Genomic DNA, 25,912 nt, shown 5'->3' on the forward strand with positions numbered 1-25,912 from the left:
AGTTAAGCTTTTACAATTTCACAAGTGATTTTAAATATGTAGCTAGTTAAGCAACCATCTATGCACGTATAAAACACATATATATAAGAAATATTAAAAAAAAACATATATATAAAAGAAATGTTGATGTAGTATGTTTAATAAATAGTCCATGCATACTCAATCCCCTTTCAGATCTTTTAAAACACAATTAGAAGCTTACCTTTCTTCCTCTTCTACAAAAAGAGCATTTAAAAGTCTAATGTTTGATTTGTGAGCAGCTCTGCACAGGCCTTGTCTCTTTAAATCTGTCTTACGTACAACTTTACTCTTGGCATTGCCTGTGAGAGGCTCAAAATTTTAAAGAGCTGGCAATGAGCTGGGCAAATACTCAGTGGTGTATATCTGACTACAGCTATTAGTTTGAAGGTATAACACCAGAATATTTTCGGGTCAAGCCAAGAGTTGAATATAACTGGGTACAACCTTAGGTATCCTGGAATTAGCATAGTACTGTATAATGAAACTCTGAGCTTGTCATTCTGCAATGGTCCATGTACTCAAGTGCCTTCAGCTTCCTTAACTAGCCATCTTTTTTCACTTAGGTGAATTCTAGTCTCTTCCTTCCAGGAACAAAAAGTGCAATGACCAGAAAGGTCAACTCCAACAGCTCAGGTAAAGAAAGAAGCTGACTATAATACAGACAGAACCACTAATGTTTTGTCATCCTGAAGCTACACTTAATATTTGTTAGGATACAGTCAGAGAAGGCATCAGAAATGCTTGAGAAAATGAGAATGTAAACCTACAAAAGCAGTATTTGAAAGAATACTGAATCCTTTACACACCAGAACTATTCCACACATACCAGAAAGGTGCACTGTCTTAGGAGATCCTAATATATGCCAAAGAGTAGACAGCAATATGCTGACACAAGCTGCCTTTTTGAGTTCAAGAAATATCAAAATCTGAACACTTCTAGAACAAAACAGGTACATTGATACTGATCTTGAAAGTGTCTCTCTCTCTGCTGGGACCATGTCAAACAATCTACCAATCACCCAAACTATTGTGAGCTATGTCCAATAGTGCTTCCCTTAAAAAACAGTTCAGAAATCAATTTTATCAAACACTAGCAGGAGAATGAAGCTAGTAAGTCAGCCACATATCCATCACTTGCAGTTCCATCCATGGGTCAATAATGTTTAGAACTTCTAAAGATGTTAACAAAATTCCTGGTGAGTGATATGAGATGGAATTTTCAGACTAGTACAGATTCACAAGGAGAAGGAAAATTGAACATGGCTTTAAGGAGTAGTTTTTGAATCTTATGCCTATTTTTTCTTTTTTCTCCCAAAAGTTTATCTCCGAAAATGCATTATTGGAAAAAAAAGATTTCTCAGGAGAATGAAATCTCCCAAAGTAGCTATGTATCCTCAGCACTGACCAATATGGTAGCAGTGCCCCTCAATGAATGTGTAAAGACTTTTCTGTTTTGAGAATTTTCATCTTCTGACATTGTGTTAAGACTTTGTTACACACAACACACACACACAAAACCATAACAACATGATCTGCTACGTTATGATCATATATTGGTGATAGCCCTCTTCTGAATAAGGTTGACTGGATAGCAAGCTGTTTCCTTCTGAAAATAACTATGAACTCACAATGCTGCAAAGTGATATGGAAGGACATGATTTTTGATACTTGTCTATTAAAGAACTCTGAACAGACACAGGTTGTCATATCCTTACCAGCTGCTTATAAGACCTCAATCCCTCAGGCCTATAAACCCTCAGAGAGAACAAATATTCCTCCAGGCCTACAGCTAATTCCTTGTCATTGTAATAAATTAGACAACCTCATCTTCAACTCTTTTCCTTGCTCTCTGTTTGGAGCTGGAAAATGGTGTCACTTGAGAAACCATACAGTAAGTCTGAAGAAAGTTGGTCTAATTCTTCAAGCAATTCAACCAAAACTTAAAGTCTTGGCTGGATCTCCCTTCAGCTCTTCCAGCACAGGATTCCTCTTGCTATGAATTCAGCATGGCTCATGTCCTTCTCTTTTTCTTTCTCTGCCCCCAGCCTTCAATCTTCTCTCCCCATCCCATGCAATAGTAAAAACTAGTATAGGGTGATTGTCAGGAGGGAACTGGCTCTTTCTTCCTTTGTCCCCCCCACAACTCCTCCTCCTTTGTCCTGCTGTATAGCTGTGGCTGTAATAGCTTCACTGTACCTTCATGCTTCAGTGCTTCTACATCTCCAGACATTTTCACTAGTCATACTTCATGCAGTATTTGAACCTTGCTCTACTACTGATACGTTCAGAAGTTTTCCTACTGTCCACAGGCATACTTGGGTTGACCTTTTCACTTCCCTGAATACTGCACAAAGCTGCTCCACTCAGAGGAGGGTTTGTCTCTGATGCTTTTGCGGATTAATTTCAGAGATTTCTTGGTTATTGTTGCTTTTCTTTAATGCACATGTGCATTTCATAAAATATTATCAAATGAAATTACAAAAGAGGAAGCAGTTGCTTTGAAAAAAAAAAAAAAAGTTCTATTTTGCAGTTATGGGATTGCCTTCATTTCCTCTGCATGCCATACCACAAGTTTTACAAGAGTAAGTTGTATAAGACTTGATTACTTTAGTGGAACCAATTGTTTTATATGAGAAAACACTCCAGATCACTAAGTCCAGATTTTTATGTTGGGCAGAGATATTGAGATGCTTCACAGTGTGGGAGAAAGTTCCACAGACAAAATCAATTCTGGATGGCCAAAGGATACTTTAACACAAGCAGTGTAAAATAAATTTAACTTCTAAAACCAGATATTGTTTTGCTGCTAGAGGAACACACTTCTTATCTGACTTCATGTCTGAATTCTTCAGGCAAGTATCACACATCTGTTAACACTACTCTTGCTGAGTCTTTGGAGGGTCCTATGAACAGAACTGAGAAGTATTTTCCTTCTGCAGTTTTATGCTTGTTTGAGAGGATGATGACTCCCATGTTCAACACAACTGTTTGGGGTTAATGTAAACTGGCTCTGTCCAGGGCTCTATTTCAACTTTCCTGCAACATGCTTAAGCAAGTTAATGTTCCCATTTCATTCTCTATTAAATGGGATTGTTAAGAACAGAAAAAGAACATATGCAACTCAGATAATAAACAGTCTAGAGGCCATGGCACAAAATCTGCAAAGAAGTCTGCCAGTTGTTGGTTGATCCAATCATCTGTCCACCTCCAGAGAATAAGAGAACTTGCTTTGCCCACGTGCTCATCATTTCAAATGTCCTTCCCAATATTTTTGTTAGGCCTGACAGAGCTGCCCTTTCTCATGCACAGCTTCCAGTGAAGAATGCAGATTTCAAGCCCATGTTTGGGTGCTGTTCTGGCTGTCTGCTTTCAGTTGCCCTTGGCTGAAGACTTACCCTGTCCCATCCATATTTTTTCTTCTTGTAGGTTATTTCTAAGCTTCCAGTTTTGCTCTCTGATGCCTACTGGTGTTGCCAGGATTTTCAGTACAGAGGTCCTGCCTACCCATGTGTTGATAGCTTTGCCACAACCAGGCTGCCTAATGTTGCTCTGTACACCTGCTCTAAATGTACTCTCCAAATGGACTGTGCTGCTCCATTTCATGCTTTCTTTTTTTTTTTTTTTTTAACGCTTCCAGGAGAAATATGTTAAAATAATCATCATAAAAGAGACACTTGCTCCCTCCTCAGCTCTGAAATCCTAATGGTGGAAAAATCCAGCTTATTTGCTCTGAAGGTAATATTGAGCTCAAAGAAATGGCTATCTGGAAGTTTCAGACTATCAAATTTAAAGGAAAATATGCATATTTTTAAATTCAAATGATTTCACTGACACTTTAAAGGTGCTAGATAATAAAACTGGGAATATAATTGAGAAAACATACAAACCTAAATTAAAGAAACTTCACTTGCTTAAGACAGTGAGAATAAGCATATGTTACATTCCCTATTTGTAACTTTTTTTCTTACATTCCCTTGCATTACAGCATGCTACTAGCCATAACACTCAATAAAACCAAGCAGTGCAAGTTACAAATGCATTAATCACCAATAGCATGTAGCAGGAAATAAAATAAAAATGAATGATGGCGATAATCCACCCTCAACATGCACTCCAGCTCCCAAAGTTAATGCAATATTGTGTGGGGCAAAATATAATACCGTAGGGTGGGTGCTTTTTTTCAGGACTGAAGGAGGGGGTACATGTTGCAAATGGCAGAATTACGTGCACACACAAAAAATATTGCTCTGTACACCAATAAATTATATGACAGCAAACCAACCGTGCAAACACTAATTATACTTTCCTTTTCACTAATTGTCTGTGGTCTCTTTTAAGTCCTTTACTACTTCTGCTACAATTTTAAAAGCTTTTGTTGGTGTTAAAAATAACCAACACACCCTCCCTGCCTTCAATTAAAGAGCCTTTCTGTTTGCCCCATTCAGCCTGTGCTCTACTGGAAGATTATTATAATCTTGGCATTCATCTGTTGTTCCAGAGAATCCACACAAGCAAAATCTGTTGGCAGGAATATTGTTGGTTTAGTATTCAGTAACTTCTAATATACAAGGAACATGATGCTAAAATTAAGACCCTCTGTATGATGTATTTTCCAATTAATCCATTCTAATAGCATCAGACAATGCTAACATAAACCATAACAATGATGAGCAGTGTATTCTTGGCTTGAGCAGACTACAAGACATCCAAATCTACTAATAAAAATAAGAAAAGGAAATTTAGGAAGACAGCAAGGATCAATAGAACAAGACACTTTACTTTGGCACCTCAGAGGTGATATTCTCGCACTAGTGCATGAAAAATCACTGCTAGTCAGAGAGAACAATCATAAAAGCATCCCTCTTTTCCCTTTGCCCTGCTTTTCACATACCTTCTGAGTGCTGAGAAGTTCCACAGGGGGTAGAGGGGGTCTTCAGCTCTTCCTGGGACTCTATGGATGCTGGGCTGACACACTTGGGTACAGGTGAGGATGGGGCTGAAGGAGATCTCAGGTTCAAGGACAGCTCACTTCTGCCTCGGCTTACACTTCGGCTCTTCAGCTCCTTCTCATACTCCTCGGCTGCCAATCTCTCCAAGTATTTGTATCTGAAAGTTAAATTCCAAAGGGTTTCCGTAAAGAAAAAGAAGTCTGTGGCTGATGCTTGTTTATTGATGAAACACCTGCAGGGAGTGAGCTGACTTCCAGACACAAGGGGTATGGCACTAAACTGGTTGCCTGGTCAATCTGCCAAAAAATGCACACCAAAGTAAAGACTATTGCCCTGAAAAACGTTAAACTGCTCATGACAAAACAAAAGCAAAAAGCAGCACAATTAGAGAGTCCTTAGATATAGTATTGTGTCTGCATAGTACTTCTCCTTTTGGAAGCATTTGTCTGTCCTCCTTCTCACCCTCCTCCTTCACCTCCTGCTCCTCCCAGCCCTCCCTCTCCCAAAACTAAAATGGAAGAAAAAAAAAAAAGAGCAACCTCCAAAGCCAGACCCCCTTAATACTGATGCAAGCAGCCAAAGTCTGAGACTTGCTGCAAGGAGAGGAAAATGGTTCAGTGCAGCAGACAAAAACAGATCTCCCTGAAAATAATACCAATAATAAATGTTGGATTGACTATCTAAAGTCTCTCTGAACCTGCTCCTATTTGCTCTGAGAGCAGTGCACTGGAATTCACTTTGTTCTCTCCAGAGCCTACAATGGAAAGTTTTCTTTTTTCTATTCTAAAAAATTTCTCTGCCGGACTCAGACATCCAATAGCTTGGACCTGACGTCACATGTAGTTTATTCATCAAAGTCACTTTAAAAGAACAAAGATACATCTGTTTTGCATTTTAGGCAGGCAGAACTCACTAACTGTTTATTAAGACCAGCTACCAATCATATTCTTCATAGTGTGCTTTATACGTTGTGACCAAAATAACTTTGAAATACGTGCCTCTACCAGATGCCTGCTAATTTTATCCACCATTATTTGCTAACGAATAAATTCATGAATACAGCTGGATCAGGCTTTGTACTGTTTGTCTTACCCACAAGTGAACTGTTAAACAGGTTAATCAAGACTACTGTTTACGTCTCTGAAATGCGGGAGTCATCCTCCTCTAACCCACTGTTATGAACACTTCATAACAGAGAACACCTCTCCTCCTTCAGCCTGTCTCACTGACAGCCTGAATTAGTGTACAAGTGTGCATTAAAAGCAGGAAGGGTAAAGAAGTCAGCACCATGGGGCAACAAACATGCTTAATACATATGGTAAGCACACACACATGCACATTTGCAAACATCCATACGGAGCAGAGAAAACGTGTCTTTGAAGAGCTGTTCTTGTGTTTTCAGAGGCAATTTGCTGTACTGCAAACAGCAGTAATGAAGAACAAACTAAGAACAAACTCATTTTCTTTTTCTCCTCCAGAGGTATGCACATGCTTTGAACAAATTTTGCAAGAAAGAAAGAACCCCTACAGATTCTGGATGAAAATATAATAAGCCACATACTTGTATGGCTATAAAATGGGAACTGTTTACAGTTCTAACACGAAGCCAATTCTAAAGAATGATTTTTGCCTTTTCAATGGAGGAGAAAGCCTTCTGCTGGCATTAGCATAATGTTTTGTTACAGTTAATGAGGCCAGTCTTTCTTTTAACTTTGGTTGCTTACAAACTGTGTCTTCCACCTTCTCACAAATAGTGCAAAAGGGACTTAAGCCTCATAAAGAGCCTTTCAAATTGACCCCTTAGCTAAAACAGGTACAGCCCAGCTGGCTGCAATGGAAGCTTTTGCTGTTTGCCAGCACACTGCAACCAAGATCTGGACAGATCCTTCTGTAACAGGGGAGCTACAATGTTTTATTGTCCTCAGTTCTTTGTCAGCTGTTTTAACATCTTAGCTTCTGCTGCTGTGCACCACACAGTTAACCAGCACAGCAGAGGACTATCATCAAGATGTGTCTTCTCAAAATATATCTGCTCATTAAAAAGAAAGAAAAAACAGAACCAGAACAGCAAGTCTCATGGCAGGACAGAGGTAGAACTACTTAAAGAAAGGGCAAACTAATAAGCAGATGTGGCAACTTAACCAGGAACTAAAATCATTCCATAATCAGTTATTAATGCTTCAGACTTGACAAAGAACACGTATTTATCTATAGGACTTTAAACTGAAGCAGATGAAAGGATGAGCTACCATCCTTCTGCTACATTTAGTTCTGTGAGTACAGGATAGACACGCTGATTCTATACAGAAGCAATACTGCCGTATTACTACAGCTCATGGAAATCTGCAGTCACCATCATGCCTATGCTGACTCCTTTCTATAGACAAAGAGCCAAATATTTGTGGTCTATCCATTTGGTATGCCTCATGAACATTACATTCAAGTCCTTCAGGAAGATAAAAAATATTGTGAGTTGTCTAGGTCTCTGAGCAATGCCCTTAGGTCAACTTGAATTGTTTCTATACCAACAAAGTCAGTGGGTGGAGAGTAGAACCATTCCATCTAATCTGTAAATCACACTGGAGAGGGTTTGGAAGATCATCTCTGTAGGGTTAAACTACCCAACCAAGCAAAATAAAAAAGCCTCAAACCATCAAACAAACAGAACACATGAAATGAATGGTGCTCCAATGTTTACTTGTTGTCAAAACAAATGCATTTTTCTTCTTTATGTGGAAGAACTTAAAGTTAGTTTAACAACTCAGTTCAAAAACACCCTAATGATAGAGGCACACTCTTGCTGACCAGTGAAATTGTATCAGACTGCACAGAAGTGATGCCCAACTGGTGAACACTTTCAAAAACTACTCCAGCTGACTTAGTATGTTCCCTTACAACTTGAAAGCGCTGAGGAGTTCACTTCTAGCTTGTTTCAAATTTTGCTGATGAACATTCTTGCTACAAAAGGTTTTACTCAACTGAGATCTGTGTATGATGCTTAAGAGCTCACACATATTTCATTTTAGAAAATGTTTTAAAGTATTTGTAATTGTTTTGTCTGGAGTGGCAAAGGATGACCACCCAACTTCTGTTCCCCCTAGGGATGTCAAAATAATGTTTTAATACTAGCTACTTTGTCCACAATAGACATGCTGGCAGATCAGACTTCAGTCTGCAGAAAAGAATTGCCTCATGTCTGATGATATGATGAAAAAACAACAGCACCGCAACAATCTGTGAGATGGCTACTCTCATAGTTTGATAACATAATTCCAGTTCTCGACAATCCAAAAGCATCTCTGTATAACAACCTCTAGAGGACCATAAAAGCAGAACTGAGGCAATCTGGATGATTTTTCATCTACTATTTGTTTAGTAACATGCATATTTTCCAGGTAAAAACAAGAAATCCCTCCAGGGTGTAATTACTAGTGAATGTAGAGATGAAGCTACTGAAAGGCAAAGGTCTTCAGTCAAGTGTTCCTTGAAAAATGTGCTTTCATAAGCACATAACTCCCAGTCTAGCCCAGAGCTTTTAGATTCTCCAACTGAATTAAAAAAAAAAAAGAAAAAAAAAATCAGTCCCTTTAAATACACTACCTAAAAACCTAATCAAACTCTTAATGACAAATGCTGCCAAGTTTTATAATTAACTTATAGATATTTAAGAGAGATAGGAAAAGAGAATCTGGTCCTGAAACACAAAACTACATTGGTAGTAGGTGCCAGACTCAATTCTATCACCCAGTTTTCCAATGCTTGTCACCCCACTTTCTTTGCTATATCCACAGTTGACTTTTCTGCCCCTCCAGAAAGCCTGGAACCTACTGAGTGGGAAACAGGCTTATTAGATTTATAACTACACTAAATTTGGGCAAATTCTGAGGCAAATGGAGAAAGCTTATTTCCCACACAAACAGTTAAAAGATAGATCATCAATCTCTCTTATGCATTCCAGTCCCACTAGTCCTTATTTATTGCTGTGCTTACAGCTGGACTTGATTTTCCTCTTTAAATAACACAACAGCTTCCTTATAGACTTCTTTTTGAATGGAAGTGTCCTGAGCATGCATAGTTAACAGTGTAAATACACAACAATAAAGAATATAGGAAGTGAAAACAATCAAAGGGAAGGATGGATGCAGCATATACAGACCTCTCTTCTCTTGCTTGTCTTAGTTCTTCTCTTTTGTCTAAATAATCACGGCTAAAAAGAAAATTGTAGTAAATTGCAGAGGAAGCCAAAAGATAAGGTAAGTTACAGAATTATATGTTCAACAGAAGAAATCATTAGCAGTTTAAGAAGGGTGATCAATAACAACAAAGGCTGTTTTCAAAAAAAACTATTAGACTCCTCTGAAAAAATTATGAAATCTATGTATGTACATATATCCATGCATATACTATATACATGTGTACACCAAATACATAGTTCAGAGTAATTATAGAGGAAAAAAAGAACACTTTCTTAAGGAACAAGCCCATTAGTGGCTGTAAAACAATTATTCATTGACCCCATATGGAATACCCTGAAACAATGACTGCATATATCTGGCAGGTTGTACCAAGGCAAGGAGCAGACATTATGTGTCCTGTTCCTAATACACCTTTCCTAGGTGTATTTTAGTTGACACAGCTGTAAATGTGACAGCAAACTGGCTAAGTATTTGGGTTTACTGAGTAGGGCAATTCTTCATTCTTAAAAGGCACATTCAGGATCATCCAACGGTGATGTTCTTTGCTATTTATTTTTCACTCTGAATTTTAGACACAAAACTCCATCTATCTCATCTCACCAAGTAACTCCTATGTAGGTCTCTCTAAAGTACTGTCTCCTATTTATTTCCATGGAAACAACTACAGATAGAAAGATCACTATAAATCTATTTGATAGAGCAAAATTCCAGCTACACAACACTATTTTCCAACATAGTCACTACCATCAGCCTGCATGCTACACTCATAAAAATTTGCAACAGAGGAGGTGCCCCATTGTTGCTGTCACCACTGCTGAAACCCGCTGCCTCACTCTACTCATGTCCATTCTTTGGTCTCTTTAAATGTTCACCGGTGATGAATGTCAGTAAGTGTCATTTTTTCTGCATGGAGGAATTAAATGACACACCTATGCTCCATAAACACTTCCATGTCAGATGCCATTTTGTCAAGACTCCTCCTCATCTGCAGCACGGCAACAAAATATAATGAAATATTGGTTGGAAGGTTCAGCCACTACTGTCATACCACCAACATCCACCTCTAATGTTGTGGGCCAACATAATAAAACAGGAGTCATTACTTTCAGAGCAGTCCCCATACATTTAAACTTCTGCAAAGTCAACTCTGTAGAATGCCTGGACTCCATAATTTCAAGTTGGTCTGTTATATCCACAAATGAAAAATTTATCAGCAGCAAATTAGTGAATAATTTCTTGGCAAATTTAATTCAGATAATAGTGGAACCCAATGAACATCCAAATCTGGCTTCAAACAGCACCAAAATAGTTTTAATATTTGATTGATCCTGATGGCACAGAGGATGATACTGTCTCTGTTAGATTCTTTCCCACTAGAACCTATGAGTAACCAGAAAGACTTTACTTTCATAACTATTCCAATAAAACACTACTTTTTATATTTATGGTCATCAAATGAATTACTTGCCATCTATAACAGTAATTGTACATTAACAACAATACTAATTGCTCCAATGGCTATTAAAAGTCTGCTTTACAAAGGTCAGCTTTAACACGAAACACACGTTGTTTCAGGCTATCCTCCACAAACTTCCAAATTGCTACTGGTTATACTTCACAACATTTTCAGAGTATTCTTTGCAATTACAATAGCTATGGGAATAACCTCAAGGAAAAAAAAAACACAACAATAAAAACCTGAAGAATTTTTCAGTGAAATGTGAACATTACCCACTCCCCTCTGACTACTTTCACCTCTAAGTGCAGCTGAAGAATAACCCTCTAATTTTAGGACATATTGTTCTACATATGCAAATAGGGACAACAGTCCTTCTACTGAGAAAAACATCCATTTTGTGTAAAGCTTTTGCTAGTAGTAGCCTTTAAAGCATTTTAACACTTCTAAAAACAAGGTCTTTCACAAGTGGTGATGCTCTCTCCTAAATTATTCTCTATTTGTCAACAACGGTGCCAGAATCTACTGCAACGCTGTCAAGGCAGAATTGGAGAGAGTGAGAAAACAAATCAGTCATGATGGCAAATCCAGTACTGCTCACAAGTTTAAAGGCTGTTAATTGGAAGTGTTATTTTTAATAAAAATACATCTTCAGAAACCGAGTTTCCAGCCTGACTGGTGATATGGTAATGAAATCCCATGAACTCATACAAAACTGTCCACAACTGTTTACCGTGGCTTTGTCCTCCTCTTTCCAGACTGGTTAATCAACTGTGGGATGCTGCCTGCAAAGTTTAGTGGCTTGGGAGACTCTCTTCTTAAACACAACCTCTAACTGCTTTGGCTGAATAGGGAACTCAAACATTGAAGGCATTTAAGATGAAAACACCAGGCACTGAAAAATTATCTCAAATACGTAACAATCATGACATATAGTTAACCACTTTCTGACTCTACAGTAATGAAGATGTAAATTTTTAAAAAAGGTGTTCTTTTTATTTACTGTATTTTTTTTTAATTAAAGAAGCACTTTCAGTGACAGAACAACTTCTCTAGCCAATATTTACTGAAATGTGTAGATCTGTTATTCAAGCAGGTCAAGCTGCCAAATGTCCTAGTGGCTTTTTTTGGTCTGGGAGTTTCCTTTCTGAAAGATCTTGTTGGCTTTCCATGACAGCTTCTGCAGACTGATGATACCACTTAGAGGGAAAGTTTTTGGAAGACACTTGAGGACTAAGACCTGATTGTTTCTGTTTCAGGAGAACTTGGGCAGCTGTTGGCTGCCAAAGATCCTATTATGGTGCTCTTCCACCTTCCCTCTATCTCTCATTTTCTTCCAAACTAGCTATCTTCTGGAGCCAGTAGATTATCTCCTCCAACCAAGCAAGCAACCAACCACTGGCAAGTTATTCCTCTTCCTAAATTCACTTTGACACAGACCATTTCCACTTCTTACTTACTGAAGAGATGATTACAGTGGAAACAAGCCTGCATACTAATACACAAACTCACATGAAACCTAGGGCTGTCTTTCCCATAAATAACATCTCTCAGGCAACAAAACATATATCCTACCATTATTTTTATTACTGTATTATAATTTCTGACTACTGAAAATGTCTACTTTTTACTCCTGGCTATGAAAAAGTGAAATTGCTTCTTAGTGCACACTCTTCTAATGGTAGACACATCACTTCACCAGCAGGCACCTTATCTATCCTAGGCCCACTGCAGTCTTTGCTGATGGCTCCACTGGGATTTGCAGCCATGGATCAAACAGGAAACAAAAACGTGGCTCTTACTATCCACAGGCAGAACATCTTGGTATCCCACAGTACGTGACATGCCATGGACTCAGATGTGAAAATGCAGAGTCCTGTATTCAGCTGGGGTCTTTGGCTGGCCGCAGTCTGAGAAATAATTTTGTCACTGTTTCCAGGAGCAAGAGATGAATGCTCAGAAAAGCAGGAAAATGTATAGCTATTCAAATACTACCATACATTCTAAGACAGCAAAATTCTTTTACTTGGTGATACATAAAAGCAAATTATATCTCAATGTTGTCTCTTTCTCCTTTCTTGATTCCTTCCTTCTAGTTTCATCTTCAAACTGATATTATACTTTGAGAAGGAACACTTTAACTGTTAAAAATTGTCCTTTATGGATATCCAAAAAGAATAATTGACTGATTTTTTAAACAATAACATTCATCATAACGTTTAATACACCAGTTCTTCAGACATTTGTATCAAGAAAGGTATCCAATGATACCGAGGAAATATTCAACAATTCAATTATTTCACAATTAAATGTCTCAATAATTTACAGATCCACCTCATATTAAGACAACAGAATAATGGTAAATACGATTCTTACTTGAATTTGTTTCTTTCTTCACGTTCTATCCTCTGCAACCTTTCTTCTCTCTCTTGACGTCGTCTTTCTCTTTCTGCTGCCAAGGACTCCTGGTGCTGTCGGAAAGACGATGTAAGGAGACCACCCAAAGCTGGCCTGCAGAAAAAAAGGAATCAGGTTTCTCAATGTCACTGCTATTGATTACACTGGCAAAAAAATTAGTAGCAGTCATTCAGCAAGTAACATAAACCCAACCAATGGAATGACGTGGCTACATTTATGTATGGATGTTTCAAACTACTAAGTATCTTCTTGTTAAATTGATTTTAGATACTACAATGAGATTAAGAATGACAGATAATGTAAGCTTCCTATATCACCAAGTTTATAAAGTACAAATAAAGTACCTGTAAGAACTCTTCAGCATATTTCACTTGCAATATTCTCTTCTCTAAAACTTCAGTGGTTTTGTTTGTTTGTTTGTTTTTGAGTTTGCAATCCTGCTAACAAAAAAGCTGAGCCCTATAATGGGTTTTTGAAATTTAGAAGAAAAAAAAAGCTGGAATGCTTTGGAATGCTTTTCAAGCACTCTCCAGACATCTTATGAAATAATGTCAAAATCAGATATGTTATAATCACCTGAGATTCCTGTACACAGAAAAACAAAAGTAAAAGATCTCAGAACTGTCCATCAACAATTTTAATGCTCTCTTAAGGAGGGCCTTATTTTTTCTTTACACATTATGAAATTCTGTTATGATTTTCTTGCTGCATGTGATGCAAGGGTAAAATTAATAATATGTAGGAATATATAAATAAAAAAGCCAGGGACCGCACAGCTAGTTAAAACAATCATTAAGTGCCATCAAAATAGCTATAATAAAATTAGTTGAAATGCGTCTGAAGGAGAATTAGCCATGGTTCCTTTCCTTGCCCAAGGCAGGATACATTTTTCTCAATCCATTCCTGAAAACTGTTCTGCCCTCAAAGCCCCTGATGGATGTATCACATCCAGACATTTCAGTCATTAACTATCCTTACCAGTAAGAAAGGTTGCCTTTTTCTTTTTTTCCTGGTCATTTAGCCTGTTCTCATCTGTCTATGGTGAACAAAACAAAACAAAACAAAACAAAACAAAACAAAACAAAACAAAACAACAACCAAAAAAAAAACCAACTTACCACCACATACCTTATGGATAAAGAAGAATTAGTCTGAAATGTAGCTTTCAGTTCTTTTACCATAACTTAGAACTGGATGCTCCACAGTAGGTTACTACTGTAAATAGGTTACTAAGAGGTCTAAATGTCAGCACTAGCAATGCACATCAAACTTTTGGCTCTTGTTCAGAAAGCTGTTAAAATGCACGGTCATGGAAATGCCCAACCAATAATGCAGGACTTTTATTTTCATTAGAAATGGCAATCTCTGCAGTAAAGACTTCTCAGATATGAAATTGATTTTGAGATGAAACAGCTCCAGGCAGTAAATGCACTTTAAAAAGCTTCATTTATAAATTCTTATTGTTTGGTCTGGACACAGATTTTTTACTTCTTTTTACTTTTACTATAACTTCTGCTTTGGACAGGAGAGTCATTCCTCTCACACCTTTTTCCCTACAGCAGTGGTATTGGTACCACCACCGTTTCACATGGCAAGAGAGCTCCCTCCGAGAAAGCATGTTTTTCTTTCTGTCTCTTAGACAGGAAATATCTACATAGTAGGAGGATAGCTTTATACAGATGTAAATGTATCCACACTGATTGAATTAGACTGATAAAATCAAACAGACATAACTCATGTAGAGCAGTTTCTGTGCATTGTTGTAACATGAGTTTGGTAATGAAATGATTAGAGAAATAGATATTGACTTTTTTGAAAAGAAGCTGTACTCTGCACATAGGATGGGTCAGAACATTTCCTTTTTGGTTTACATGCCTACAGTGCACAGTGTAGGCCTTTTGTCTAAGGGCACTGGTTTGCCAGTGAAAATAGGTGTAGGAGAAGGCAAAAATTTTAATGCTAAATTAGCTTCCAAGTGTTTATGTCTATGAGAGCAGCAATGTCACAGAACGTAGTCATTTCAGCCCAACTGGCAGCAGGGTAGCATGAATATAATTTCAATAATTTCAAGAAATTGAATTTCAATATGTTCTATCCACCAGCATAAACATTACATAAGACGGTATAAAACTTGATATTCTGTAAGCCTCCCTTCTGGCACCTGTCCAGAGCTATACTATCAATGCTGGAACATGCTCAAAACCATAAAAATCTACAATATTCCTCAGCACTAAGAAAGAGGGAAAAAATTCCCCAAACCCTGACAGTCAAGTACATGTGGTGATTTTTTCCTTGAACTTACTTTAAATTGACTTTAACTTTTGACCTTTTGTGAATGCTGCAAGAGAAAGCTCTCAGCAGGAACACTGACACTGTTGAAAAATCACCACTATAAGATTAAGTATATCATCAAAAAATGCTCTAGAAGTGGAAAACTAGACACTGTTTTCACTTGAAACCATCTAGAAATGATCAGGAAGAGATGGCAAGGAGAGAGTTCCCACCAAGTCTATGCTTATGTTTGTTCCAGGTATTTAACTTGCCATTCCATTCCATCCTGTGTTCTTAAATCTTCAGTCTCCATTTAAAGTCAAAGGAAGTTATGACTTAGAAAACATGAAGGAAAATTAAGTGAAGAGTGGGACGATGTTGAGAGACACACAGAGTGACTGCAGTCTGCAAGGCATCTAGCAGGTTGAAAAGTCTGTTCGGAACTGCCATATTAGCTGCAACAGTTTACTGCATGAAATGGTTACAATATACAGCTGAAGTCATGTGAAGGTTCTGTTGAAATAAATTGTAAGTAAACGCACAGGAATATAGCTAGCTCACTCCTTTTGTGGCAATGACTTCTTGAAACACAATGAGGATTTGGGTTTCCAGTCATGTTTACAGAGCAACAGTCAATGAAACAACACTGAGCTGAGTTAGTGCTTGCTTAGTGGTTAGATTCTACACTGTCCAGCCCACTCAACTGGACCCTTTCCCCTACCTGAAAACCACATCTCACACCAAATACTGAGTTCACTTGCATTATAAAATGTAATGAACTCACAGTTTCACTGCTGTTGTCAACCACTGAAACTGAACTGGTATTCAGATGCATCAAACATCTTTTAAATGTTAACTGCAAATGAGCAGAATTTAGTGCTTCAAATGTTCTATTTTCATTTTTCTTCATCTGTATAAACTAAAACTGGAAGAAAGAGGTGTCACTTTCAGGTTTTACAAGGATGTAGAGCATCCAGAAGGAAAGACTAGTGGTAAGATGTACTCTTCAATCATTCTAAGCAATTTGCAACTGGATTTGTGTATGTCTGGTTGGTCTGCAAAATCTATTTTTTTGCCTATCCCCACAGCAATAATGGCTAAAGTAAACATTCTCTTTCACTAAACTCATAGTTGAGTGGCAAGTGGAAGTGAGATCAGACAAATGAGCTTGAAGAAATGCTTGGAATAAGCCGTTCCATAATTTCAATACTTTGATGCTGCCTGCACGGTGATGACACCTTTGGGCCTCAGGAAGCCTCAACTCTTACTGCTCTAGGCTGCATTTTAAAAATAGGTAAGTAAGGAAAAGGTTAAAAAGAAAGAAAGAAAAAAAAGAATATAGCACTGAATTAAAGGTGGTAATAGATTTTAGAAGAAAATAATATGTGAATACTCAATGAAAGCACAATAGAGAGATCACTCACAAAATTGGGTTATAACTGATATTTGCCAGCATTTTAATATTGGTGCCATTACATACCATTACAAAATGGTAATATCAGCGATTGGTTCAATTCTACAATATAATCCAGAAAAATCCTTACTCTGAAAACTTTTTAGTCTTGAAGACAGCTTAAGAGTACCAAGAATGGGTTGCTATTATAAAAATACTAGAAAAGCTTTGTTCTACCTGCTGTTAAAATCAGCAGAAGTTAAACAAGATAGGGTATTACAATCTCAAGAAAACAATTAGAAAGAACATGTTCAAGTCCAGGAATTTGTGAATATAGCTCCACACCATACCATTTTGAACTTGGAAACAAAAAAAAAAAAAGAGAAATAATAGGTGAGAAAAATACATGCAGGGTGGAGGATACAAAGGAAAAACACTGTCACTCTTGAAGGAAAATTCAGCTTCTCTGACCTATTGCTGCGTTTATCACAATACTGTGAAACAGTCATCATTATAAACAAAAGCTCATAAAAAAAAAGCGATCCAATCATTTTCTGACCATAATCCATCACAGACTGTATGTTGTTAAAGTGAAAAAGGGACTTGAATTATTATAATGTTGGAAAACAAAGACAGCATGTCTGTTTTATTTAAAGCCACTTTGTTACACTGAAATTGCATTTATCAGCTTAAAATGTTCTTCATTAAACTTGGAAGGAATCTTCTGTGCTTTTCTGTTAGCTGAATTTCTAAAATTCACAAAATTGAAGTCACATCTATAGCAAGAATACCAAATACAGAAGCTTATTTTGGGAGCTAAATAATGATGAATGACATGTGAGGGGAAATCCCCCCTAGGTCATTCAGGATTTTCTTTAATATAACAAGGGTCAGAATCATTAATAACTTTAATAAGCAAGCACTAATTATCCATTCTTCCAGTGTGCTCCATTGGAAGTTTTCAAAGAGGGGACAGTAAGCAGTTCCCATCTGAGACAGGCTTCAAGTAAATTTAAGTGCCTCTCATCTTTAACAAAATAAATCTGCTCTCCAGCTTTGCAAGGGACCAAATTGAACACAAAGCTGCCAAGAGCCATATTGCTTTTCACAGTTAAAGAAACTGTCCTTGTGTTATGTCTCTCTACACGACACAGCAAATTCAAAAGTGTTGATATAAGATTTTGCAAACAGACTAAACATTACTTGAGGAAACTTTACAAAACTTCTCTCAAAAAATAAACAAAAATTTGAGAGAGAAAGCTACTGACTAATGCTTCCTTTGAGGAAGAAACTTGAGAATGACCAAAAGAAGAATCAATTAACGTTGGGCTTTTAACTGACCTGAAAGGGTCCACAAAATGAAGCTATAGTAGGGCACCTCTGTGTAGAGTTAGAGCAATGCACAAGATTACATGCAGAACTCCTGATCAACATTTACAGCTTTTAAACTGTGTCTCTGTCTTTGTGCGACACTCTGGCCAATCTGCAGCTCCTCAGCTCCCTTTGAGTCACAAATCATGTGGAAGTGACTTGCAAAGCCACTCTGTAGACAGAGGCTAATACACGTTTCCCTAAATACCAGTACTGCTGGTATTTGTGAGTGACCGTGTCCTCTATGTGCACTGGGTGTTCAGCCAGCACTGCTTACATTTTAGTCTGAGGCTGTAAATTGTCTCATGTTTTTTGTTTAAATCTATGCCGCTGTCATGTAACAAAGCATGCAAAGCTGCAATCAAGAATAGTGCTTACACAGTAGTTCAGCGAGCAGCTAGGCCAGTGTAAGCCACCAATGCTTCCCAAATTATAAATCATTCAGTAATTCCTAAGGTCATTTTTCCTAGTTAAATTTCAGCAATAAAGTTGAGGCTTTTGCCCTGGGCCAGTATTATCAACTATCAAGCTATTCCTTCCTCATTATGCTATTCAGAGTGAAAGATATACTTGGTATTTACCACAGGAGAAAACAGCCACAGTCTCTGGTCTGGAAGTCCAGAAGTATATACTAAGACACACAGAAAATGGTGGAAGCAGATTAAAAACAAAGCCAAGGAAAGAAGAACTGTTCTTGGAAGGCTGATATCTTTATAGAAAGTACAGTGGGTTTTACTTAATAGACTTTTTTGCTTTTCCTCAGTGCTTAAAAGCTGGAATAAAGTAAATCCAGAGTGCAGTTTAGTGATAGATAGCTAAATGAGAAAAAAAAAAAAGGGAGAGAATCTGCCAAGAAGTTTTATCTGCCAGCACTTCCCTGATGAGGTCAATTACAACATCTAATATTAGATTTTCAATAGAAAATCTAAATGAAAAGCTGTTTACAATTCTCAAGCATCTCTGTTTTGTTTTTAAGAGACATCAATTTGAAAAACCATCAGATAGCCAGAAAACCACTTACAAGCATCTAGAGAGGAAACAAAATTTGAGGAAAAGTACTCACGTTCTTTTGCTGAAATTCTTAAGCTTCCAGCATGATATTTAACATATCTTGAAGATCAGTGGAGAAAAAATAATTTATAATCCAGCCATGCTAAACTCAGTGTCTCCGTGCAACTTGAGTAGAAATAAATGCTTTAAGGAGAAACTATAACAACATTGAGCTGTCATTGTTCAAGGTTCATCAAAAAAGCCTAAGCTAACCTGCTGCTGTAGACCATAATGCAAGCAAGAGGGAAGACAAGTTAAGGGATACAATGCCTTTATTCTTTCTTTAGTCTATTTTCTATTAGTCTCAAAATGTTGGAGAGTGCATCAAAATGGAATGATTCGCAAGTGTCCTAGCAGTACTTTACCAAGCTTGGACAATCAGAGGAACATCAGAATGATCAGCCAGATCTGGAGACTAAGTCCACACCACCTGGACAAGAGGATCCAGAAGTCAAGGTTCGCAAATTGAATTTTCTTGCACTTTAAATGACAAGATAAAGGCAAGAGAATGGGGTCTATGTGCTCCTATTCCTAGCACAAAGTACTGGCTTTGCTAATTGCATAACTATGACTACTGAGCCCTGTGGGAACTGTCTCCTGGCAAATGCTTCAGAACCTCGATGAACACAGCAGCAGAAAACAAAATAGATTTTCCTGGCAATGAAAAGTCAATGTCAAAGTCAGGTTCTCTTTCCACATAAGTTAGACTCTTTCAGGGTCTCCTCTAGCTACAGCTACTTCAACAATACATATACCTCAACATCATACAGTGTAAGGGGCTGACAAGCTTTGCAAACAAAGCTGCTCTAAGCATTCAGTGACTCCAGAAAACCGCAGACTGAGGTTGCAGTTTTTAATTTCAGTGAACGTATTAGATTCAAAATCTGAAAAGCAATCTTTGGCTAAACAGAATAAACACACATGTGAAGGATAAGGCAAGGAAATACAGAACAGTCTTGCAACAAACACCTTCTTCTCCTATACAAGAAAGTAACTCATCAGATGTACAGAAAAACGCTTTTCTCCTTGATGTGCTCCAACAACGTCTGGCTATTCCCCTTTGTTAGCAAAATTTATGAGGCCATGAAATTGAAAATGAGATATTTTTTTCCTTTGGGACTGGAGGAGAGAGTTAACTGGTGATTTAAGTCATGAAGACAGGGAACAGTATATTTCTGGAGCAAAGCAGTCTTTAGCAGTTAGAAACAGGAGGACTGGGTTATACTGGTATGCATTAGGAACAACTTTCATAAGCAGAGAGATATGAAAGAATCAATAACACTTCTTTCTTAATAAAGGGCTGAGCTGAAAGGGCCCTACAATTTGCCCTTCTACAGCAAGATTCCTATGGCTGCAATATGCACTTCAGAAACATGGCTCTCCACAGGAGACCCAGAGAAATGAGAAAGAACAGTATTGCAAGAAGTTGGCAAAAGGCTGCAGCTGAATTTAGAAACCAAGAAACAGTCAAGTAAGCCTTTTCTTCTGCTCCACAATCAAAAATACATACATTATGTACATTTCAAAGAACAAAATCTGGTTACTTTTGCACTGAATCATACTGCTGTTTTGGATTTCCTATGGTTCTTAGCCAAACAGGGTTTTAAAAGTATGAATGTCAAAATGTAAACCACTCTGCTGCTTTCCACCAAAGTTGTTATAAGCAAAATGCAACTAACATTTGAGAAGGCCTGTCAGGACAGTCAGATGGGGCATGAATCATTCTGCAGGGCACTGCTCTATGTGCTGTGTCTTTCTTCCTCCTCCTTTCAGAGGTCAAATAAGCAGTACCAGGAACTGCTTCTGAAGCTTGCCCTTGCATTACAAAAGGCAGGGGGCTTTCTGCAGAGTCCTTGGATAACTGTAATCCTTAACTGAAAGTAGAAAATTTGTCTTGGAGCTAAACATATATAAGCAAATTCTTATCAAGCCTTCCTCTCTCCTCATCTTATAACTTTTGTTCCTGCTCAAATTTTTGTCATATTCTAAGGCAAATACCATTGACAGAAATCTGTGAAAGCTTACACAATATTTTCCACCTAGTAGCTAGTGATGAGCAGCACATTATGTACTACACAGCTTACTCTCTAATGAGCAAAATGCTATCCGTGGATCTATACATGGGCATTTCTGCAATTCATATGTTTCAGGACAGTGAAATAAAAGTAGACAACTGCTCTTCAAAATAGTTATGTCATTAGGAGCTTCTGAACTCTATATCTGGAATGGCAGCACAGGAAAAAAAATCATGTCTTGGTGCAAAAAGGCATCCAAATCTTCATATTTCATTATTTTTCAAGAAAAACTGCATCTATTCTGCTGGCAACATGCTGTGATGTGCAGGCATTTTTCACACTTCTCAGAAACTCATAAACAAAATGTGTCAAATACAAGAACGTGGAAAGACCAATGAGATCAACTGCCAAAAATAGTAAGCTACAAATTTGAACAATAGGAAAGAGATTTCATCAGATGAGGTGAAAAGTGGTAAACACAACCTGAACGAAAGACAACGATGCAACTCCAGCAGCATGTAAAAGAGATCTGTTGAAGGCAGAATGTTTGCCAGTTTCAGAGAGAAGCAGAATAAAATGCAACGGCTGGAAGATGCTGCTAGACAAAATTTCCTCCAAAATTTGAAGTATTCTCCTAGCATGATGATAAATACTGGAATGCTTTCCAGAAGGAATCACCCACTGTCTCTTTAATGCCAATGAAGGTACAGGAGCTTTCACTTAACTTCTGTGAGACACATTACAGGTTGGAACAGATGATCACACAGCTCCCCGCTGGCTCGACTATCTATGAATTTGTGAATTTTACAGCTTCATCCTGTGGGGCCAAGGCATTTTGGCTCCCAGCCACCAATACACTTTATGCACATGCTGAATTGAAAGCTCACTTCCTTTGCTGGATTGGAGCCAGAAAGACTGACCTCTTGCAGGACATGCCCAACTGTCTTTAGCCATCTCAATATGCAATCACTTGGCTTTCTTTTCTTCAGTAGCAACCAGAAGCTTTAAAATGGAAAGAGTGTAGAAAGCTAAACCTTTAGAAGCAGTGGTATATCTTTAATTCCTGCTTATCTTACATCTAATTTGCTATGGTAAAACTGGGTGAAAATGCTGCTATGGAGTTTTTTATTATGGTGTCACTCAGCAATGATTTAACTCCGATCAGGAAAGACAAATCAAGGCAAGTTATTTGTGGAAGAAGACCAAATGAAAAATGAAGCCTTTCTCCAGGGATAAACTTAATGTAATTACTCACTTGAAAAAAAAGATTAAATCAATACCTCATGGGTAGAAATATATACATGCTGAAAGCCTAACTTGAACCATTCTGAGCAGTAGACTCAAAGGGATGTGAGGCAATTGGTAGATTCAAACATGTATACATACACACAGGAGTACATATATACTTCTATACGCATAAATATCCAAAAACAGATAATAAAAATTAATTAGAATGTAGACAAAGGATATTGAAAAAAAAAACCAACCCAGTTCAAACACAGGGGAGAGAAATGGAATATTTTGAATCAAAGGCCAATTTGGCAACACATAATATGAGGCCTGCCTGACCTAACTGGAAATTAGCAGTCTGTCTTGACAGCATATGTAATTACAAATTCTACCTTTCTTTCTTAAACTCAGCATGACACCCTCTGAAGCTGTCACTTATTTTCAGGTTGTAAAAGTCAGTTCATTTCTGGTGGTCCAAATTTCTTGCTAAGAACACTTTATTTTCCATGTATTCATACTATTTTCCTTTCCTTTTTCTTCTTGAAGTACATAACTCAAAATAGTATTTTGACAGTTAAAGATACTCTGGTTTTGTTGTTGTTGTTGAATTTTAATTATTTTTTCCTAAGTGAGAGGATAACTGTTATGTCAACTTGAGCTTCCTTTACCTACAGTAAGAAATGTTTTGCCTTTAATGAAATATAATGTGACAGACCATGTGTGTTCAAGGAGGGATGTGACCATGTGTGTTCAAGATAAGGCCTAGGAAACTCACAGCCAAAGACATTTCTGTGATTTTATACTTAACATGATGTGAAAATATCTGTCCAGATTTAATTTAAAAAACAGAAATAAACAAAATCTGCTTTAATTCATCTTTTTGATATGCAGAAATACATACATGCATTTTATCCATTTGAGTGTAAGAAGTAGAATTAGGATAGAAATACATTCAGTTTTTAACATTAGCTGAACAAATCACTTGAGAATGAGTGGGAAATGAACAACTTGAGGTTTTTGTACATTCTCTTTTCAATGTTAAAGAAGATTTGGCTGTAAGATATTTTGAAACAGCTCACACTTATCTCCTTTGTACTCTACATAAAGTAACTGTATCAAAATGGTGATGAAATTACAAACCTGTCAGACTTGGACTCCTGAGGTGGCGAGAGAGTTGTCCCATAACGAGAAGTGGGTGTTGTAGGAGCACTCAAACCAGAGTAAGGTCGTGGAGAAGAGTAAGAGTTGCTGCCATAGCTATTGTATCTGAAGAAGTGAGAAGGAGTGTAGTAAAAAGGGAGAGAAAAAGAATCCATCAGTGAGCAGATGTGTACTTCTCATTTCACTTTAATATAAACTATGTCACAGAAATACTTAATTCAAATAGTACTTTTGTTATGGAAAATAATGAGAGATCAGAATGGTCCTCTAACGTGAGTACTATGAGCAGAAATACTGAAATTACCGCTGTTACTCAAATTTATTAACTGTTTGGGGAGTTCCAGAAGTCAATGTCAGCAATAGAAATTCCTAGGGAAGTTAAAGCAAACAGCATCATTCCTGAACATCCTCTGAACAGGTACATATACAATTTGTGAATGTTTTCATTATAAAGTATCCACATTCCAATTAAAGCAGGCAACCTTTTCTTTCTCCTCCCCCATCATAAGTCATAGCCTTTGTGCCATGTCTTACAATGTCTGTAAAAAATCATCACAATAGTTAAAATAACAAGTGTCTGAAAGAATGAGTCTAGGAATTTCTACCAGCCATTCCCTCTATTAAGGGGAAGGGGAAGGGGAAGGGGAAGGGGAAGGGGAAGGGGAAGGGGAAAGGGGAAGGGGAAGGGGAAGGGGAAGGGGAAGGGGAAGGAAAGGAAAGGAAAGGAAAGGAAAGGAAAGGAAAGGAAAGGAAAGGAAAGGAAAGGAAAGGAAAGGAAAGGAAAGGAAAGGAAAGGAAAGGAAAGGAAAGGAAAGGAAAGGAAAGGAAAGGAAAGGAAAGGAAAGGAAAGGAAAGGAAAGGAAAGGAAAGGAAAGGAAAGGAAAGGAAAGGAAAGGAAAGGAAAGGAAAGGAAAGGAAAGGAAAGGAAAGGAAAGGAAAGGAAAGGAAAGGAAAGGAAAGGAAAGGAAAGGAAAGGAAAGGAAAGGAAAGGAAAGGAAAGGAAAGGAAAGGAAAGGAAAGGAAAGGAAAGGAAAGGAAAGGAAAGGAAAGGAAAGGAAAGGAAAGGAAAGGAAAGGAAAGGAAAGGAAAGGAAAGGAAAGGAAAGGAAAGGAAAGGAAAGGAAAGGAAAGGAAAGGAAAGGAAAGGAAAGGAAAGGAAAGGAAAGGAAAGGAAAGGAAAGGAAAGGAAAGGAAAGGAAAGGAAAGGAAAGGAAAGGAAAGGAAAGGAAAGGAAAGGAAACACAACAACAACAAAAAAGAAAAACAACCATATATAACCACTTGATTTCATTGTGAGTTTGTTGATCAAAGAGAAATTGATTCCAGGGCTCTTGGAACAGCCACCTCCCCAGAGTCCATTGTACCAACATTTTCAACCTGGCTCCTGTACTGAGCAGAAAAGGCAGCTGCATTGCTTATGTGCCTTTTAGCCACTGTACTTTAACAGCATTTCTCTGAGGCACAGATTTGTAAAAATGTTAACATTTAATTTTACACAAATTATCATTTTCTCTTTTAGAAAGCACAGGAGGCATGGTAGGTGAAGTATTCCACACAGCCAACTCACTCAAAAGTCAGTTCAGAAAAAACGGCACCATTATTTTCTTCATTATAATTCAGAATGTGCAAGAGACTCCTTTTTACCTTATCTTTTCTGGGCTGCTTCTTCTCCCACACACATCAGCACATAGTAATTTGTCTCAACTCAGCAATTTTATTTGAAAATACTGGTTGTTTTCCTTCAGCTTCATTTAACACACACATCTAGTCATGTAAAATTTCTGTTCCTAAGGGTACAATAGCACTGCTGATTGCCAAGGCCCATGTTAAAAATAATAAATTTAATTTAGTGTTGTTTATAATGCCAGCGATAATGCTTTAGAGAATATGTTCCTTTTTTGCTAAAGTCCAGTTTTATCTTCTAGAATACAAATCCCAGACACCATGCTTCAAGTCCAGGAAGTGCAGAGTCATTGTGGGAAAAAATGCTGCTATGCTTATTTCTAAGCTACAAAAAGATTTTTGCTAAGTGGGAAGTGACTGCCTTCATGGAGATCTTGCCCTAGAAGAAAACCAACTAGAGAAACAACCCTGGTGGAGGGCTATGTAGCTAGGCAGGATAGAGTTGTCCTGTAGGCACAGACCTCACACAGGTCTTCTCTCCAGCATACTGAATACACAAAACATCCTGTCTGTGGCCATACTGAGTAAGAAGGCAAAGCTCAGATGTCCCAAGAGAATCTCAGAACTCACTATGTTCTAAAAGCTAACAGAAAGCTTCCCTTCAGTTTCAACCAAATGAAACAAGACCTTCTTATCAATTATTGTGCTTTTCTTCTGCTTTGCCACTTGAAAAAGCTGATACAGTGCAGGATCCTTTTT

General features: G+C 37.7%; 1 protein-coding gene across 8 annotated transcripts in view; it reads right to left on the minus strand.

The window, feature by feature from the left end:
* FHOD3 (formin homology 2 domain containing 3) overlaps window positions 1-25,912 on the minus strand; it is a 356,118-nt gene that overhangs the window by 59,261 nt on the left and 270,945 nt on the right. For 6 of the 8 annotated variants that reach the window (XM_065752844.1, XM_065752839.1, XM_065752842.1 and 3 more), the window contains 4 exons: window positions 23,511-23,636; window positions 12,999-13,133; window positions 9,127-9,177; window positions 4,913-5,127 (listed from right to left, as the gene is read on the minus strand). In XM_065752844.1, the coding sequence (XP_065608916.1) occupies window positions 4,913-5,127; window positions 9,127-9,177; window positions 12,999-13,133; window positions 23,511-23,636 (527 nt within the window). The remainder of the gene's footprint in view (window positions 1-4,912; window positions 5,128-9,126; window positions 9,178-12,998; window positions 13,134-23,510; window positions 23,637-25,912) is intronic. The other 2 variants (XM_065752840.1, XM_065752846.1) reach the window with 1 other exon arrangement.

The sequence above is a fragment of the Cyrtonyx montezumae genome, unplaced genomic scaffold (assembly GCF_038088225.1).
Source record: "Cyrtonyx montezumae isolate F1298 unplaced genomic scaffold, pur_monq_1.0 scaffold_8, whole genome shotgun sequence".
NCBI classification, from domain to species: Eukaryota; Metazoa; Chordata; class Aves; order Galliformes; family Odontophoridae; genus Cyrtonyx; species Cyrtonyx montezumae.